This window comes from Cladophialophora yegresii (assembly GCF_000585515.1).
Source record: "Cladophialophora yegresii CBS 114405 chromosome Unknown aczIN-supercont1.2, whole genome shotgun sequence".
Classification (NCBI taxonomy): Eukaryota; Fungi; Ascomycota; class Eurotiomycetes; order Chaetothyriales; family Herpotrichiellaceae; genus Cladophialophora; species Cladophialophora yegresii.
In genome coordinates this window covers 3,773,883-3,792,993 of record NW_006913046.1, presented here as the reverse complement: position 1 = coordinate 3,792,993, position 19,111 = coordinate 3,773,883, and the positions used below count along the sequence as shown (strand labels likewise).

The following is a 19,111-nucleotide window of genomic DNA, read 5'->3' as shown; positions in this document are numbered from 1 at the left end:
TTTCTCCAAATGCGGCCTCGCTCGGATTGGTCACACGGTTATTTACCGGCGCCAAGCATCCACCCCGCCCACTGCGGCGATGCATATCCGGTACCGCCATTGCCGTCTTCCTATTGACGGAATCCCAGATGCTGTGCAGGTGGCCGTTGTTAACAGTACCTCCACAATCACGTCCATTCCCATGGTTTCAGAGCTATTCAAGGAGGATTCATGCAGAAACAATAATCCATATCAACCATTATGGTTTGTTCTAGCAGTATCATAGTATAGCCAATACGCTCCAGTTTGATGCAACACATGTTGTTGGCTGGTGTAAGGCGGACGAGGTACGAGGATTGGTTGGAACTAGAACGAGAGGCTCTATTGGCATAACCTCTATTCTACAGGCTGTGCCGGAAGCAAGCCCAACAGGATCACAGATGATGCGTAGTCGGATTTATGCTCGGAAGATATTTGCGATTGAGATTGAGGTAATGGAGGTGACTAGCGTCAGTCACTATAAAGGCGCTGAGGTTGGCGTTGCAGGACTTGAGATATCCCGTTCAAGTCAAACAGCCAGAAAATCTGAACCAATTTCGTCACGAGCAAGCCGTTTGTGTGTAAATTCCCCGTGGAAATATATCTCCTATACGGCTCTCCTGGCAGGAACCACTCGTAAGTGTCCTGAAGCGGGTGATAACCGAAATAGTATGTATTTGGTTCGAGGCAGGAAAAGTGACGAGCGTACACCTCGTTGGTGTCGAAGCCGGCTTTCAGTCTTCGATGGCATCTCTTCTGCTCCTAGCGATTACTGGTTTCGTATTTCGTGGAAGCGGGAAAGTGTCCATGTCCAGAACATGTCTCAGGCAGGGTAAATATCCAGGTCGCTGTAGCAAGGCCTTCCAGAGTTTCATTCAACAGCAAGGCCGACATGCTTGAATAAGATGGGAATGCCTTCTATTGCCCACCACGCGATCCCAGAATAGACAATTAGTTTGGTCACCACCTCCACATCGTACCTGACTCTCGGCCTCTGTATTGTCGAGAAAATTCGTTGCTCTTGTAACTCATCCGCTGATGAAACATCTCGAGGATTCTGTGCTTCCTCACCCGGTGGTAACACGGGTAATGGTGAAAGTGCTTCGACACCGGTGCCCATCTGTGCTCTAAACATCTCGACACTGCTTGATCTTTTCCTGCCATGACTTGTATCCTTATTCTCAAAATAACCACAATCCAGTGAGGGCGAAGGCGAGACTTCTTCCTTGGTGGAACTCAGTGTCTCGGGCGCATTTAAACTGTCCCTTCTTTTCTTGTTGCGGTACGCCAGTGTTTCATATGCATCGGCTTCGGATTGAGGGCCAACAGATATCGCTCGCCGGCGACGAAAGTTGGACAGCAGTCCAGGAATCTCCCTTGCCTGAGGGATGATGTTGTCGTCGTTTGGCTGTCTCGGTATAGTCTCATATTCCGAGGCTGGCTTGAAGAACCGTCGTGGCAAGGTAAGACCGAATTGCTCAATGACTCGGAAAATTGGCGGAAGAACTTTGAGTAAAGTCGGTTTCATAATGCCTCTCCATGCAAAAATGACAAGCACCCCAAGAACGATGCGAGCCACTAAAACCAGCCACCCCATCTTCTGGAGATCGAATGGAATGGTACCTTTGGTGGGTAAGGACCAGGCGTATGATGTTCGAGCGAAGTGCCACCCAGCATATTCGCAGCCGATGAAGACGCCAGCAAAGGAGACGCTGTCATCGAAACACGGGCAGTCATCGGCCGGCTCGGGATGGATTCGAACCAGCACGAGAATGATCAGTATGACAAGCAAGACTCTTTTCAAATCTCCTGCATGGAGCCAGTCATCAAATGTCGGGCCGTACGCAGCCTGCACCAGGCCCAGGACGGCACCAAGGGCGCTTCCCCAGATCACATCGAAGAAGCCGTGCATACCACAGTAAAGCCGGCCGAGAACGATGGAAATGGCATAGAAATAAGCCGCGATTTGTAGGCCAGATTTTACATTTGGATCCATCTCATTCGGCTGATGAAGCAAGTACAGAGAGTAGACTGCAACGGAAACGGCATTGGTGGAATGTGTAGATGGAAAGCCATACTCGAGGGCAGCAGAACCAGACATGGTGATTCGAGTCAGGGGAGGTGACAAGGGACGAGGCAGACATAAGAGGTCCTTGATGAAGCCGCTGAAGAAGACGCCCGCAGCTAGGACATGTACCATCCTGTCCCGAGGTCAGAATCCCAATCCGAGCGCATATTGGCATATACATACGCCCTTGCCAAGCGTGTATTCCCACACCAGAAGAGTATCGGCAACATGATCATGAAAAATGTGTGTGTTCCCAGATTGGCCGTAAAGGCGAAGTAGGTGTCAAGGGCACCAGACCGTAGGGTATCTTGCAGCCACGCAACATATGGGGTCTCCCATCGCACAATCGGGAGGAGCTGTTCTCTGAATTGGTACCGCCATGACGGCAGTCTGAGCTTGTCTGAAGAAATGGTAAGCAGCGTGTAGCGGCGTTTATCAAGAGGCATACAGTGATCGAGCGACCTCAATCCGGCGTCTGGTCTATCTTTCTGCTTCTCCATTTTTGTGTGTGTGGACGTTAGCCGAGGACGCCGTCCATCGACGCTGGCCGTCGTCCACAACAGGTACTTTTTCCCTCCAGCACGGCATCAAGATCTAGTGGAAAGGACGAGAGCTGGCGTCAACTTGACATGGTGTGCATTGTTGTTCCGGATCCCAGTGACAGTGGTGGGCAGTTTCGTGGCTGTGCAGGGAGTAAGTTGGAGATGCGCAGTGTGCGACCTATCTCATTTGCAGGGTCTTCTATCAGTCCAGCTCAAAGCACCACATGGACTACGCGAGAGATGGACTTGTAACATGGATCTTCCCTGCGACAGAAGCAAGCCAGGACACCGCAGTGTCGCGACTGGACGAGATTTGAAGCGCAAAAGAGGGGCGGTGCTGCATAAAACGTGTGTTTCAAGTGGGCTTTGGCAGTGTTACCTTTGGCAACCACCGTCGCAGCGGGTGTAAACATTGAGGCAGGCGCAACTCCGCCGATGTCATACCTTGATCGCAGGATATCACCACGGAAATCCTTGACACACATCTTGTTGTGCCTGCATATGAAAATCCCACAGTCGATAGCCTGCATATAATACTGCCGCACCCGTGTAAATACTGTCTTCCTCACGCGTATAGCGAACCATAGGCAGCTGAACAACCTCCCACTTCACCACCATGGCAGACACTGATCATTATCCCTCACGAACACCCACCATGTCAGAAAAGACCCCTTCATCATACATTACACCACCCTCGCCGAAGAGAAGACCGGTCCGGGCTCCTAGCACGCGGACGAGTAACGGCACGGTCAGCACAAACATGAGTTACGGCAGCGTGGGCAGGCTTTCGGAGGCCACCAACATTACCCAACCGCCTTCGTACTCGAAGAAGTTTGTCGTGGTCGGTGACGGAGGCTGCGGGAAAACATGCCTGTTGATTAGCTATGCTCAGGGTTATTTTCCAGAGGTAAACAAGAAGAGCACTGTACAGGCAGGATGAGTGGCTGACCAACCGTCCGCAGAAATATGTACCGACCGTGTTCGAGAACTACATCACCCAGACCACACACAAGCCTTCAGGCAAGACAGTCGAACTTGCGCTATGGGATACAGCAGGGCAAGAAGAATACGACCGACTGAGGCCATTGTCATACCCAGAAACAGACCTCCTTTTCGTCTGTTTCGCTATTGACTGCCCCAATTCACTCGAGAATGTCATGGACAAGGTACTACATGTTTCTTTGCTTCTCGACACGCCTACTCACTCATTTTACAGTGGTACCCCGAAGTCCTGCACTTCTGCCCAACTACGCCTCTCATCCTTGTAGGCTTGAAATCAGACCTCCGGACCAAGCGTACCTGCATAGAACTCCTGCGCACCCAAGGACTCACACCAGTAACACCTGACCAAGGAGCTGCGGTCGCTCAACGCATGGGCGCCAAGTACATCGAATGCAGCGCCAAAGAGAACAAGGGTATCCAAGAGGTCTTTGACCTGGCCATCAACACTGCGATTCAGATGGAAGAGGAGAGTTACGAAGTGAAACCGGACAAGAAGGGCGTGAAAGTCAAGAAGGCCAAGAAGAGGAAGTGTGTTTTCTTATGAGCCCGGAAACAAACACATGAATTTTCAATCTTCACGGCCAGGAGTTTGGTTTCTCCCTGGTCGGACCACGGGTTCAACTGGCTATGTATGAGGTACGCATATGTGGATGGCGTTGGATGCACCGAAACCTGCATCATGAGGCGTTGTAACGAGACTTTGCTGTTTTTCAGGATAGACGCTGCTGCTCCGGTGAGCATTGCAGCCACTGAACATCCGGTCCGTACAAGCAGCCGGGTTGTAAACTGCCCAAATGTTCAACACGGCACTCTCTTTCCCCAGACCCGTTTGCTGCATGTCATCGGTATGTCAGAAAGATGCCACTCTCCTTTCCACGCCCGTTTGCCGCATCTTATTGGTATCCTGTGGCCGGAAGATGCCGTGGTATTCTTGGTTTCGTGCCTGCTCGTGCTTTACCATGATGTTTCCAACCTATAGTTGACCATCCAATTGGTCTCCCGGCCGGAGTTTCAAAATCGTTCGCTCAGCAGCGGGAACAGTCCTCACTGAGATCGAACACTCGTCGCGTCGAGAAGCCCGCAGAGCTAAATTACCAATCTTCTCATCTCTCCGGCGCGCCCGCCTCTCCCTCGTGATTCGCGTTCCCGCCCGCCGTCGGATCTGACGACGAGTTGTGATCGTGATCGTGGTTGTGGTTGTTCGCGCCGTTCGAAGTTTCCTCTTCCGACCGGCCCATTACGGTCTCGAACTGACTCCACAGAGCCTCGACGCTCGAGAATTCGTTCCCGATCTGTATATACCACATCAGACATGTTTAAGCACACCAGAACCGTAGCAACGAGGCACGACACCGCATGAGAAGGACCCAGTACCAGTACCAATAGGCGTGAGAGTGTGCACAGGGTATTATATAGGTAGGTACGTACCTCGATGATCCCCTCGAGGCTCCGATTCAATGCGTTCATGTGCGCAAGGACCTGTTCTAGGGACTGTTTCCACCGTCGTCCGCGATGGGACACAAAGTCAGTAACTAAACTAGTTGGACAGTTCAATGGAGTCAGGGGTCCGTGTATAGTGGTCACGTATATATCCATGGCAATGGGAGCCGCATAAAGCTCGTGCTGATGGGGAGGTAACACGGCAGGGGAGAAGGGTGTCTTGCTTGCTTCGGTCTCCCATTCCGCTGGCCATGCATACATATATGACACACACGATGATATGATGCCTCAAGTGTGTAGGGTGGGAAAGATGAGATGTACTGTATGTACTGTATGGACTCACCTCTCCGATATCACCCACAAATGCCGCACGACGGAGTTCGAATTCGCTGTGCTGATGGGCCGGCGCCGACGCATCGCTGGTCTGGTTGGTATTCGATGTTGCCATGTATGCGTGCTCGGTACTTGTTGCGAGTCTCGACGAAGGTATGAACGCGGTGTGCTTGTATGATATACGCGGTCATAATCCGACGCGTTTCTGAGGGTCCCGATCACAAGATGACGATGAATACCTAGGTAGCACAGCACTCCTGGATCACTTGTTGAGGTTTTGGACAAGGAGTGGCTTCGAGTCTCATTGTAGTTGGGAGTTGAACTACCCTGCAATCTACATATGTGCCTTCCTGTATCTACCGCCACACAGTGGATCCCGCGCTGTGGCTCGCCCACCAACCGAGGGCTCACACTCAAGCTTATGCTCATCAATCAAAAAGAAAAAGAAGAAAAGAGACCTTTCATTGAGAGGAGTGGGATTCGAACCCACGAGGTTTCCCACTGCGGTTCATGTACAAAGACCTAAACACAGCGCCTTAAACCACTCGGCCATCCTCCCGGGGTGAAATTAGAGTCAATTTTCGGACCTTTGGTATATGTGAATACAATTTTGTAGGGTGAGTGGCTAAGCGGTACGGGCGTCTCCGAGGGGGCGCAGGTGACATCGATAGGACAGAGTTTACGGAGTGGTTAGGCGCTAGTTAGGTGGGTTAGCACATGACTTAGGCGCTTCTGGTGCTCCCCGTGTCCCCGTCATTGTGTGGTGGCACGGGTGGTCACCGGGTCCGCGGAGGACTTCGGGGAATGACTGTGTACTCCGGACGAGCTCAAATCTCTTGACAGGACTCTTTTTCCTATACAATAACTCATGCGAGCGTGCTTTTTCGTCCTTGCTCACGGAATATCAGAAGATCCCGAGAAGAAGATGTGATTTTGGAATCTCAAGTTCTGAATCGTTTTCTTAATCGTCACTCTTTTGTCTATCGTATACGGTTCAAGTGCTACAGAAGTGGGAATCGTTGGATCTTTCGTCCCAAATTCTCCATCTATTAGCGTCGCGTCTGCTGGTACAACCGTCCCGTGACCTCAATGATCGTGATCTCGCAAATGGCCTTGTGACCTCAGACTTCAAGCATCTCCTCGGCCAGAGGGATGTCCTCACAAGATAATCATTCCATCCTCGACAGGATTGATCGTCGAAATGCTTGCCGTAAGTGCTGTCTCGGGCGTGTCCTCCCGTCCATATGCGGACAGTCTTGGAGGCACGATCTGCGGGATGGGGGGTTACCTTCTGCCCGTTTCTGCAGATCGACACTCTGCATTTCCGGAAGCGCGTTCGGCTGTGGCTAGAGTGGTTCACCAGCAGAAGTCTCTTTGTTTGCGGCTCAGATCGCAAATGCCGGAGCATGGCTGATCTTCGTCGAATGCGGGTGCGCTCGTGATGCTGGACTCAAGAGTCCACCACTGGTCCCAAATCCCCAGGTCTCGAGGTTCCGAGGCTGCGGCGAAGCGCGGGTGGTTGGGAGCGGCAAATCGCATCGACGTGCCTGATGTAGTTTTGCCGCTCGGGTCGGACCTCGCTTTGAGAAACATGCAGTCATGCTCTGACGAGCGGTTTCCCTTTGGTCCTTATGCGATTTTGAATTGCTCGGGTTGCGAAATTGAAAAGGCGAAAAACGCGAGGCCGATCAGGACCAGCTAGCCGACCTCGCGGTGCTTGCTGAAAGATTGATGAGCGTTCGATATGCCGTTGCTAAATGCAAAGTGTTCGCTAAGAAAGGCTCTTTGGTGCTCGTCAAGGGTATAGGTCATGATTGTTGCTGTGCGTGCCGTCCATCTAGTAGTTTCGTGCTCGTATGTCATTCACCTAGAGAGAGAAGTGACGACAAGCCTCACTTCTTGCCGCCTGACAAGAGGCGAGAGAGCCGTTTCCGTCGGGGCTTCTCCTCGGCAGGTTCGCTGTCACCACTCGACGAACTGGTGCTTCTCGAGCTGGCTTCGGATGAAACTCGAGCCCGAGCCATGTTAGCAGCGCCTATGATATCCTCCAGCCGGACATCATCTTGAGGGGATGTCGTCTGGTAACCCGGCTCGAGGATCTCGGTGAATTTGGAAGGCATTGTAGCGAAAGTGCGTTTCTGTCCCGGATAGAGCAGTATCGTATGCTTCTTGGGAGTGTTACTGATTGGATATCCGAGAACGAGATCCTTCGAACGAGTGTCGATAACGAGGGTGAAAAATAGCAAGGAAGACGAGTGTTGTACTAATGGAGAAGGAAAGAGTCGGGTTCAAGGGCGGGAGTGTTCATCTTGTTATTTCTGTCCCTGTTCGTCGACGGCACACGATCACGTTCCGCCTGTTCAGCAGAATTTGCTCGCGTCGGTTTGCCCACGGCCAAGCGTTTGGAAGCCCAATAGAGACTCCGTGGCTTGGACGCCGGCTTCGTCATTCCCCTCCTCCGTCGACTTCCCCGGGATGGAAAGGATCGGTGGTCCCAGTAGTCTGGCTAGACCCTCGAGAGCCAGAACCGAGGCCGGATCTGTCCATAACAGTGGAACCCAACTTTTTCAGGGTCTACACTGTGGCGTTCGTGGGCGGCCAAGCCCCATCAGGGGTCGAGAGCTCTCGAGGATCGACCGCCCGGAGCCATTCATCGCAAAGGAACATTCAGGGAACAACACGTGGCCACGGTAAGAGTTTCTTTGTGCCACGGAGAAGCGTACGAAGGACTCGTGCTCGTAAGAGTACACAATCAAGCCACGTCGGCAGTAGGGAGATCGTCCCACAACACACAACGATCTGCCTAGTGAACAAAAGGGGAAGGTCCCATGCGAGTGCCGACGACGCCTGCCCACGCATCTCGCAATTCGACAACACACAGGACGAGTAGGTAGTGGCTAAGCACTGCATACTTAGGCAGACCGATTGTTGTCCGGTTGGATTAGCGACAGAGCATTCATTGCCTTGCCTTTTCTGGCTCGAGTTTGCCTCCTAGAGTGAAACCCCTCGAGTCGCTGTCCATGGTCGCCGTGTTCACACGAACTGCTTGAGCTTATTCGGCTTTCACAATGGGTCATTGCGGGTTGACGGAGATCTGGCGACTATCGCCTGCCGTAGACAGTATTACGGTAAATAAGGTTGCTGTTTATTTGTTTGTTGAGCGGATCGGGTCCGCTGGAGCCGGGGGGGCAAAATTGTTGTGGCTCTTGGCGTCCGGCACCTAGAACACCAACTCTGTTCTACAGTACCCACGCGTGAAAGGCTGACTTGCATTTTACGAGGACGGGCTTGAGAGCGACCTGTTTCAGCTGCCTGTGATCTTCGGGACCCTCGTGAAGCGACGACAACAGGAGCATAACCTCCGGGCAAGCCCACTCCAGCGTGGCAATAACGCATCGAGCAACTGTTGTGAGCTTGAGAACACCGCGCTGCATCCTTCCATCCGTCCCGACTGTATATGTCCCTGCCCCTTCATCGACGATCGCCCAATATACTGTACGTCCTGGGTGGAGCTTGTTGCTATCTTGGACAACATTCACGACCAAGCTTCTGGGGATGTAATTCTTGACCACCTTGCATAGCTCGGTCGATGCTTGTCCCAATGGACGCTAACGCAAACGCGGCGGCGTGCCCATTGTTTCACTTCCTGGTGGTATTTGATTTGCAATAGACATGAGTGCTGCCTACAGCTCGTCTGAACATGTCCTCCTCTGGAAATTCTGCTTGTTGGTCCATCTCAGGTGAGTCGGGCACGCACGTGATCCCATTTTCTTTCGAAGAGGCAATCTTGCATGTCGTTGGAGAATTATGTCGTCCTGCATTTTCGCGTGTGCAGCAACACGAAGGCGGCGCGGCGCATCTCGGTTCATCAGGTGTTTACCTCGGGGAATGGCTTGCGGTTTTGCCCTGGGGATCCCTCGAGGATCAGTGCTCGTAAGCTAGTCCTCCATCTTGGTGTCGGGCCCTTCGCCGTTCATCTCGACGCCCTTGGCAGCAGAGATCCACAAAACATTGTTGCATCTAGATCACCCAGTTGTCAGCTATTTTCACAGGGATTCAGATTCACCCGTCGCCGTACCTGATGAGGACTTGCCCCAAAGTCCCGGTATGCTTCCTGTCGATATACTCCTCTGTGTTAGAGAGCTGGATGTTCATGTACGAGTCGACGCTGATGAGACGGCCTTTGTATTCTGTTTGTCCCCATTTTAAGCGGATGATGACTTCCTCGTTGATCCTTCAGATAATGAGCGTTAGAGATTTTGTATGAATATCACCAGAAGCCCGGTATCGTAGGCGGTTCTAGCGCATCAGGAAATCGGGGTGAAGGACGTACAAGCTCTGGAGCAAAGGCCGTGGGTTTAGAGGAGTGAACTGCAACAGGTTAGCTGCAGCTGCACCAGAGTCGGACATAACAACATACATTCATGATGTCGTTCGGTCACTTAGTATGATGCTGGCTGCTTTAGACAGTAGTTGCGATCCGAGAAGAGTCTTGTGGTAGACGTGGTCTTGGAATTGGTTACGTTGCACGCGTGCCAGGCGCATACGAGATTCGCAGCGAAAAAGTCATGCCAAGCCTAGTCACTGAGCAGGCAAGGCTGGACGCCAGCCTTGCCTGTATCCTCACCTGCTCCTCTTGGGTGCCTTTCAATCCTGTGCATTCCGTCCCTCTACAAGCATCATCATGCTCGCCTTATTGTCCATTTGATATCCTTAATGCTCACTTCCTCGGAAGCTTTCTCGTCATAATCGAACCACTCTCCCTCTGACAGGTCAATCCCGCTGAACTTGGTCCCAGACTCGAGCCCAGTAGCCTCCCACTCGCCCTAAATGCCGAGTCAACCTACGCCACAAAGATCTCGACTGATGCATCACGTACATCTGGCTTGAAGTCCGTAAATTCTAGGCCGCGACAGTCGATCTCAATGAGATTCTTAGCTTTGGCAGGTGACTGCTGCTCGTATTTTGCTGGCGCTGCCTTGATGGTGGCGCTTGACTCTCTCTAGATAGATGACACTGCTGTCAGGAAATGATGGACCTTCGAGATAGCATCGAAGAATCATTAGTACAGACCTTGCAGTTCTTGCACTTCCACACGAAATTTGCTTCACCCCGACTGCCTGATTGTTCATTCATCTCCTACCATCCCGGGTTAGACTTTAGGACACTCGAGTCATTCCGGAAGCCGTTGAAAGTCGGCTGCCGCAGCAATGCCCGTCCTGTGAGGGAACACCGCAAACCAGCTGCTCCTAGCAGACTACCATAGTGCCGGAACCCAGTCGTCGAACCCAGAGCAGACTTACATGACGACTGAAACCGACCCAATTGGCATGTATTTCTCGACAGGACGTACACTGGACTCTGAATGTGTAATAGTAAGGTGATTCAGCTGTGTCGCGTGGAACGAGGTCGGTCACACTAGCCAATGATCAGTCATGGGAAGTTATCGATTAGGTGTGTTCTTGAGATGTACCCTTCTAGTTCTGCGGACAAGGCCAACGCTAGCATCTTGATAACTGAGAGCCAAGGCAGACTAGATATGGCAACCGTACGTTTCTAGGTTCGCATCCTTCGTAAGTGAAGGAACGTGGATGTACCTATTGAAGGAGCCAACGCGAGTGCGAAAAAGACGTCATTTGAAAACCTTTTGATGGACTATTATTTTTGTGAAGTGCCAACACAGTCAACCCGTCGAAGAAATCAAAGCTAAAGACAATTGCAGAGACTAATAGGGTCTCGCTTGCAGCGCGGCAGCAAAGATCTTGGATATCGTGTTCTAGTCGTACCGCAAACCAAGTCTGAGTTGCTGGTGATGGCGCCCAAGAAGAAGAAGAAGCCAGCAGCGAATCCCGCTCGAGGCTTCGCCACCACTTCTCTACCCTCCAAATCGAAAACGGTCGCTGAGACTGACGATGTTTCTGTCGTCGATGATCAACCGACGCGGGCAGCCGGGGGTGACGCGTCCGTTCATGTGGGTGAAGATCCAGGACCTACTGATAGCAAGCAGCCTACAGATGGCGTTCAGATCCAAGATATGACTCCCGAGGAACTAGAAGCTCATCTGGAGAACTCCGAACTGAACTCAATGCTTGACAAGCACGGTCCCAGAGTTATCGCCGATGCTCGGCGTCAGGTCGCCAGACTAGAGACTGAACGACGTCAACTGCGCCTTCAAACGCAGAAACTATCCACTTACAACTGGCTGTCAGAAGAGATGATTCGTGAGCTGTCTGACATGGCGATTGAGGATGAACGCGGCACATCAGCTGCAGGCCATATCAGGCTCCATGAAACTGACGAGGAAAAGCTCGTCCGGGACCTGTGGACCTTGGAACGAGTCTTAAGATCCCTGAACTTTCCAAAAGTGTCTGAAGCCATCGCGTATATCGCAGAACTTGCCCTCTCGAACCAAGTGAAACCCCTTATCGATTCTGTGCCTGGCCTAGCCGAGGCGCTGCAATGGTATGCCGGGAATACTCAGTCTGACGAGCTCACCCACTATGAGCAGACAAGTACCACAAAAACGGAGCGAAGCGGTGGAAGCACTCCGGCTCAGGTATCATCTGGTGAGTAAAGCGGCTTTGCGATCTTTCGGCGGCTTCCTTCTTGTGATTCAGTGACGAAGTAACCCAGAAACGCCTCTCTGGGGCCATTCAGGAGATGGACGCACGGGATGTGGAGTTGAAACTGCTGGCCATGTTGAGATCCTGAATGGCCTGCGACTTCAAATTTGGTGTTATGGAAAGCTGACAAGAGGACAGAGCCGACAACTGTTACTCACAGTAGACAAAGCCCTGCTTCAACTCCTCCGAAAGTCTCGGACGCAGAGGACGTTGCGCTTACCTCTTCAGACAGCGAGGAAGAAGACGACCCTTCCAAGCTGACGGACAGATACATCCGAATCCAATCACTGATATGGAATGTCCAGAACCAGGCCTTCGATGATCGTCAAGATAAGGGACCCATGAAAGAGAGGAGGTTGATTAGGTGGAACCAGAAGTTGCAACATATACTCCGTGATCCACTCTTTGACAAGTGGGAAGCAGAATCTCAATGGAGAGCCAACTTGCTGGAACTCCAGGCCGTACAACAGCAGCGCATGCGTGTAGCAGCTGCTACTCGGCGCGGGAAGAAGAAGCAAGATCTTTGTGAAGAGACGGTAAGCAGCGACCTAGAGGCAACGGAGACCACATTGGAAGAACATCAGAGGGATGGGGACGATGACGCCCTCCTAGGCGGCATGTTTGGAGAGTCTGAAGATGCTCCTTGTGCTGCCCAAAACCAGACAGCCTCTGAGAGCCCGGTGAAGATTATCGCCTTCCCAAAGTGGACAGGAATATCACCGAGAAGACTGTTGGAAGAATTGTGTAAAACTCACGACTCGAAATCTCGAGTGCGGTTCAGAGCACTGGTCCAAACTTCATATTCAGCCAGACACGAACTAGAGATCTCCTGGGCCGTCGACATTATGCTCGAAGCTCACACGGTGGCCGCGCTGCCGCGCGAAATCTCCGCGCAAATAACTGAGCGGAACTGGACTCTGGGAATGAAAGACGTCGCAGCTGCAAATAGTACGCAGTCCGAAGCTTACATCTCTACCCTCGCCCTCTTTCTACTCTCAACAATCGGACCGGGTGAGGCACGAGCTACTGGCCGCCTGCCAACTGTCTGGCGTGACTTGTTCAAGGATTTGGCCGACGACAAGCAAGCTCTGGTCAATGAGGAACACAAGACAACCCTTCGTCGGTTACGAGCACTCGTTCACGAGACGGAAGACAAGTTAAAGCAACAACAGGACCCACCCCTCAATGCTCGTGCACAAATGCCGAACCTTTCGAAAGAGCGAAGTCGGCCACGGTCATCGGCTGCCACGAAGATCAGCCCGGAGCAGGTCTCTAGGGAATGGAGCTCCAGGACTTCTCGACCATCGTTCCAGCAAATGCTCGAGGTTCGTCGGCAACTGCCGGTACACCAGTACAAGGACAGAATACTGTCGTGCATTGAGGAAAACCCGGTTAGTGTCATCTGTGCAGAAACCGGCGCTGGGAAGTCCTCTGGGATTCCTGTGCTGCTTTTAGAGCAAGCATTTGCTACTTCTCGAGATTGTCGCATACTGGTCACTCAACCACGAAGGATCTCGGCTGTTACACTGGCGAGGCGGGTGTCTCAGGAGCTTGGAGAGAGTCGGAACGATATTGGGACGATCCGATCACTGGTCGGGTATGCCATACGGTTAGAGAGCAAAACTAGCAATTCCACAAGAATCACATATGCTACCACCGGTGTTCTGCTCAGAATGCTGGAAGAGTCTACAGATCTTGACGACTTGGACTATCTCATACTTGACGAGGTACACGAGCGGACCATGGACCTGGATCTGCTATTCATTGCATTGCGAAAGTTGCAGAAGCGGCGGTGTAGCCTGAAGATCATTCTCATGTCAGCCACCGTCAGCGCGAAAAAGTTTTCCGACTACTTTGATGGTGCACCAGTGCTGGATCTTCCTGGCAGGACGTTTCCAGTTGATGTCAGGTTCTTAGAGGACGCAGTTGAGGCCGCCAACGAGCTTGGCGGAGTCAATGATAAAGCTCTGGTCCTTCAAGACGAGGGTACGGATTTCGATGAAGCCTATGCGGACGAGAAGGGGCGACCCGTCATCATGGAGCCAGCGAAGTACAGCAGTCAAACACAACATACAGTCGCCAACATGGATGAGTATCGAATCGACTACAACCTCATCGCAAGACTCGCTGCATGTATTGCTACGGGACCACAGTATGCCAAGTACAGTGCTGCTCTCTTGATCTTCATGCCCGGCATAGGCGAGATGCGACGTCTCCACAGCCTTCTCCTGTCTATGGACACGTTCAGTCGCAACTGGGTTGTTCACCTGCTGCATTCGACCTTCTCGACCGAAGAACTCGAGCGAGCATTTGAACGGCCTCCACCCGGTCACAGAAAGATCGTCATCGCAACCAACATCGCTGAAACGGGCATCACCATTCCCGACGTGACGGCCGTGATTGACACGTGCAAGGAGAAAATCATGCGCTTCGATGAACGTCGCCAGTTATCCCGGCTAACGGAGGGATTTATATCTCGCTCCTCCGCACGCCAACGCAGAGGTCGCGCTGCCCGTGTCCAAGACGGTCTCTGTTTCCACCTTGTTACCAAACATCGACATGACAACCAGATGCTCGAGCAACAGGTCCCAGAAATGCTTCGGCTGAGCCTGCAAGATCCGATGTTGCGCATCAAGGTTTGGGATCTGGGCTCGATTGAGGAGACGCTCAATGCGGCCATTGATCCACCTTCCAGGAAGAATATCCTCCGGGCAATCGAGAAATTGAAGGACGCAGGTGCACTGACGAAGAATGAAGGACTCACGCACCTGGGCCAGCAGATCGCGAAATTGCCCCTCGAGGTTTCGTTGGCAAAACTCGCGATCTTTGGAGTGATTTTCAAATGCTTGGACCCTGTGCTGACCATGATCTCCCTCTTGACTTCCAAATCACCCTTCCTGCCAGGCCCAGCCGCCAGCAGTAGCGGGCAGCAACCTAACGCGCGACTCAGCTTCAGTAGAGGCGAGTCCGATCTCTTGTCCTCACTCCACGCATACGAGAGCTGGAAAAAGGCCAGACTCGCTCGGACCGCCCAAGACTTCTGCCGCAAGAACCACATCAGCGACCAAACAATGGGTCAGGTCGAAGAGCAGAAGATACAGTTGTTAGTGTATCTCGTCGATGCCCGCCTAGTCGTCCTTGACCCAGACGAGAAAGGACATCTGAACCGAGCACGTTCGTACCACGGCCACGGCCCGCCCAGCTACAGCATTCCAACCCGATACAACCAACCAGTATCCGACCGCGCGCTCAACGCCATCAGTGCCATGGCGCTTTATCCGCGCATCCTCATGCGCGAAGGCAAAGGCTGGCGCAACGTCTACACGAATCAGATCGTCACTCTTACTTCTCGATCGATCAACCATCCTTCCCATTCTGCCAAACCACCGCGCTGGCTGTCCTTCTACGAAGCGATGCAGAACACACGGTCCGGCAACCTTAATGTCTTCGAGACGTCCGCAATCCCGGAGTCCGCCCTCGCGATCCTGCTAGGTAGTGATGTCGAGTTCAAGTTCTACGCCGGCGTGATGGTCTTGGATGGCGGGAAGGTGAAGCTCAGCGTGAGGCAATGGAGCGAATTGATGGCGATCAAGACCCTGAGAGAGAAGGTGGAAAAAGTGTTGCAACAATGCTACAGTGCCCCCAGCCAGGAGGTTGCCGAGCAAGATAGGAAGTGGTTGGATCTTTGGTTGAGGATCGAGGCGGCGCAGGAGTCATGAGGCGCGACATCAGCATCAGCATCAGCATTAGCATCAGCAGAGAGCAGAGAGAGAATAGACGTTGGACCCTGCATACTATGTAATAAAACCTCGTCTGCTCTAGGCCCTATGAACATGCCTACAGTCTTTTGGGGGTACCCGCCCTAGCCCAGGCGCATCATCGCCAGAATGCGGCGGACCTCCCGAAAACAACGTCTCACAACCAGTTCGTATCCTGGTCATCATAAGGATAGACGGATATCTCTCTAGAGGTCACGGTGTCTGCCTACTTATCAAGCAAATATTTAGCGGGTTGGCGCCTATGCAAGCCTAAAGACGCCCAAACGACTGGTAGGGTAGCCGAGGAAAGGGTGATTAAGCCACAACGTTGCGGTTTGGAGCAGAAGGTGGGGCAAGTTCTAGGCGGGGAAGTTCACAGCTCGGGCGTACCTGCGCCTGCGATCTCAGGCAGGGCGTCAAGCACAGTTGTCCCTCAGTGCCGCGTTGCTTGATTGAGTTGTGTTTCTCACCAACTCTCTTCTTCCTTGACATTGCCATGACCCATGCTGTGGCTTTGCCGACACTACTCACTCGAAAGCGGGTGTCGTGTCGGCTCAGCCTGCATTCTTCTGCCCAACTTTGGACATCAGTCGCTTGCCGACGTTGTTCGGGTTGGCGTTATGTCACAATTTCCTAGCATATTCTTCCGGCCACTCGAACAAGGCCAATCTGAGGAGCAAAGGTTGCTGTCTGCCTTGTGTCACCAATCTTGGAAAGGGAGGCATGGGGCTGAGTCTTTCAGCCTGTAGCAGTAACCCGTGGTGTATGGAGGGATATCAAACCAAATCAAGGCCTTTGACACACCAGCAGGCGCTGGTTATCACTTCGGACTTTTTCGAACGCTGTCTATGGAAGGTCTCTTGGAATCACTGGCACTTGCATTGTCCCGGCCACCTCCGTTGTCCTAACACAGCATGAACGGCGAGCAGTCTGTCGAACACCATGAAGCTGCTCAGCCTGCCTGCTGTGTCAACCCTTCAGCAGATCACGAAACCCGCAACGTATGAATACACAGCTCTGCCTTTGGACACGAGCAATCCGAAACTGCGCATTGTCTCGCTCCTGCCCGGTCGCCAACATGAGAAGGTCAAGTGTTCGCTGCAAATCGCCTCCTTGGAGAATGCTCATTTACAGTATACCGCCGTATCATACACATGGGGCAGTACTGAAAAGACGCAAACGGTCGCGTGCGATGGCAAGCAACTGCCCGTCACCAATAACTTATACGCTGCGCTGCGCAATCTGCGAATGAAATATGCGCCGGTCACCATATGGATCGACCAGCTGTCCATCAATCAAAGTGACAGTGCCGAGTGTGAAAATCAAGTTGGTATAATGGGGAAGATATACAAGAACGCCCAGGGAGTAGTCATATGGCTCGGTGAAACTCAACACAATAGCACCCAAGCAATTGCGCTATGTAAGCAAATGACCAAGGTCATTGATGCGCATGACCGAGACATATCCAGAGACATCATCGGTGGGCCTGAGCAATTCGGCTTGCCAAAATGGGCAGATAATGTCTGGTACAGTCTTGGACTTTTGCTTAGGCGGCCGTGGTTCCAACGGACTTGGACCATCCAGGAAGTGGTCATGGCACGCAATGCCGCTGTCCAGTGTGGAAGAGACAATATACCATGGACCTCGCTCAGCAGAGTCGCTTCTTTTTTGGACTTTGAAACTGGAAGACCTTCTGGCGTCGCGAACCCGACAAGCACAAGTCTGACTCACCGCGTGCGACTTATAGACCAACTCAGGGAGGCCCCGATGGATCTGATTGATTTGCTTCTTGAGACCAGAGACTACCAGGCTACCGACGCCAGAGACAAGGTATACGCGCTTCTGGACCTTGCATTATCCGATGTTGCGCCCGACTATACTACAAAGACCGCTGAAATACTGTACATTCAGATTGCAGTTGCATATCTTGCGAGCATACTAGTCGAGCCATGCTCAGAAGAGCTGAGAAGCCGCAAAGTGATGAGTCTGATCAGCCATGCCGGATCTGCGAACCAGCAGCTTCGTTTGCCTTCGTGGGTCCCAGATTGGAGCAGAAGCCTTCAGAGCCGGCCATTTGTACTCCGTCCTTCGTTTTCAATCGATCCTATACCAGGGTACAAAGCTGGCGGACCTGTACTTTCTCAATTCGATATGTTGAGTCATCATCGCTTGCGTCTCAGTGCCATCTTCTGTGGCTCAGTACGTATAGTCGGTAGCAAATGGCTTGCCAAGGGAGATATGCTGAGCCGGAAACAACTCCGCGAGGACGCAGGCGAATGGCTTGCTGAGGCCATGTCAATCAATTACATGGCCGGGCAGACGTATCTGACAGGGGGCCCAGAGAACGAGATTTTCAAGAAAACAGTATTAGCAGGCAGGAACCGATATGGCGACCTGGCCTCACCAGACGATATCCAGACAATGTACAATGGCTGGCGGACACTAGAACAGAGGACTTTCACAATCGAGTACGTGAAAGAACGTATCCATGGTGATCAGTGGCTTTACTTCCATGCAACCATGGCGGCCCAGGGACGGGTCTTCATGCTATCATCACACGGTCATACCGGCCTTGTGCCGCATGGAACCAGATGTGGTGACAGGATCGCTGTGCTTCTGGGCGCGGGAGCGCCAGTAGTGTTACGGCCTGTTGGGTATGACATGGACGGACATCTGTATTCGCTTCTTGGTGGTAGGTGTACCTCACACTATCGTTCTCAGATCGTTCAAAGCTAAGTTTTCAAAACTGACTAGAAGCTTACATTCATGGCATGATGGATGGTGAAGTGACTCGAAACGTACAGCTTGACGACCCTCTGATTGAAGACGTCGTGCTTGTTTAAGGGCGGTCGACCGGTGAAAAACAAAGCAGTCCCGGAAGCGGTGGGTGGCTATTGTGATCTTTGTGCCCGATCGGTATCCTTGTCGCTGAAGAAACAGAATACCCATTAACAGCCATTATGCCGAGAAGGGGTCCACGACTCTCTCTGGCCATGGTATACTAATGCAACCCATTGCCCCGAGTTTATATGTGTATATGTTATATACCTTTTGTCGTTGTCGGATGCCTCCCGGTGGTGGCGCACACGCCGATATATACAATGCGCATCGACCAGTGTCGTCAGCATCGATAGTGCCGGTCTAATCAGACCTATTCGGAAGGAAAGCTCGTTCGCTTCCCGCGCGCAGCGATCCTCGACATACTCCCCGAACCTGTCACCCTCCCACTCACACAGCCGTCCCTTGTTTTCGCTGTTTTCGGCCGACTTGCTCGAGGACGTTCTCAGGCTTATGACGGCTTACCTAGCACGTTCTGCGACTCCAGGA

At 52.4% G+C, this 19,111-nt stretch overlaps 8 protein-coding genes across 8 annotated transcripts; 3 read left to right on the top strand and 5 right to left on the bottom strand.

Annotated features, from left to right (window-relative positions):
* Window positions 1-889: 889 nt before the first annotated feature.
* A1O7_03280 (uncharacterized protein) lies at window positions 890-2,586 on the bottom strand (the record flags this gene model as incomplete). Its single annotated transcript, XM_007757303.1, has 3 exons — window positions 890-2,219; window positions 2,270-2,486; window positions 2,535-2,586. 3 exons carry the CDS (start codon window positions 2,584-2,586, stop codon window positions 890-892), a joined length of 1,599 nt encoding a protein of 532 aa, XP_007755493.1.
* A 697-nt stretch (window positions 2,587-3,283) lies between these two features.
* A1O7_03279 (GTP-binding protein rhoC) lies at window positions 3,284-4,174 on the top strand (the record flags this gene model as incomplete). The annotated part of the gene is made up of 3 exons (XM_007757302.1): window positions 3,284-3,535; window positions 3,591-3,794; window positions 3,845-4,174. 3 exons carry the CDS (start codon window positions 3,284-3,286, stop codon window positions 4,172-4,174), a joined length of 786 nt encoding a protein of 261 aa, XP_007755492.1.
* A 559-nt stretch (window positions 4,175-4,733) lies between these two features.
* On the bottom strand, window positions 4,734-5,518 carry A1O7_03278 (uncharacterized protein; the record flags this gene model as incomplete). The annotated part of the gene is made up of 2 exons (XM_007757301.1): window positions 4,734-4,922; window positions 5,414-5,518. The coding sequence occupies 2 exons, from the start codon at window positions 5,516-5,518 to the stop codon at window positions 4,734-4,736; spliced, it is 294 nt and encodes a 97-aa protein (XP_007755491.1).
* Window positions 5,519-7,101: 1,583 nt separating this feature from the next.
* Window positions 7,102-7,523, bottom strand: A1O7_03276 (uncharacterized protein; the record flags this gene model as incomplete). The annotated part of the gene is made up of 2 exons (XM_007757300.1): window positions 7,102-7,240; window positions 7,300-7,523. The coding sequence occupies 2 exons, from the start codon at window positions 7,521-7,523 to the stop codon at window positions 7,102-7,104; spliced, it is 363 nt and encodes a 120-aa protein (XP_007755490.1).
* A 1,818-nt stretch (window positions 7,524-9,341) lies between these two features.
* Window positions 9,342-9,829, bottom strand: A1O7_03275 (small nuclear ribonucleoprotein F; the record flags this gene model as incomplete). The annotated part of the gene is made up of 4 exons (XM_007757299.1): window positions 9,342-9,423; window positions 9,482-9,637; window positions 9,737-9,774; window positions 9,824-9,829. The coding sequence occupies 4 exons, from the start codon at window positions 9,827-9,829 to the stop codon at window positions 9,342-9,344; spliced, it is 282 nt and encodes a 93-aa protein (XP_007755489.1).
* Window positions 9,830-10,085: 256 nt separating this feature from the next.
* Window positions 10,086-10,911, bottom strand: A1O7_03274 (uncharacterized protein; the record flags this gene model as incomplete). The annotated part of the gene is made up of 5 exons (XM_007757298.1): window positions 10,086-10,229; window positions 10,283-10,405; window positions 10,477-10,542; window positions 10,707-10,821; window positions 10,877-10,911. 5 exons carry the CDS (start codon window positions 10,909-10,911, stop codon window positions 10,086-10,088), a joined length of 483 nt encoding a protein of 160 aa, XP_007755488.1.
* A 304-nt stretch (window positions 10,912-11,215) lies between these two features.
* Window positions 11,216-15,745, top strand: A1O7_03273 (uncharacterized protein; the record flags this gene model as incomplete). Its single annotated transcript, XM_007757297.1, has 2 exons — window positions 11,216-11,969; window positions 12,165-15,745. The coding sequence occupies 2 exons, from the start codon at window positions 11,216-11,218 to the stop codon at window positions 15,743-15,745; spliced, it is 4,335 nt and encodes a 1,444-aa protein (XP_007755487.1).
* Window positions 15,746-16,726: 981 nt separating this feature from the next.
* A1O7_03272 (uncharacterized protein) lies at window positions 16,727-18,520 on the top strand (the record flags this gene model as incomplete). Its single annotated transcript, XM_007757296.1, has 1 exon — window positions 16,727-18,520. One exon carries the CDS (start codon window positions 16,727-16,729, stop codon window positions 18,518-18,520), a length of 1,794 nt encoding a protein of 597 aa, XP_007755486.1.
* Between the last annotated feature and the right edge of the window lie 591 nt (window positions 18,521-19,111).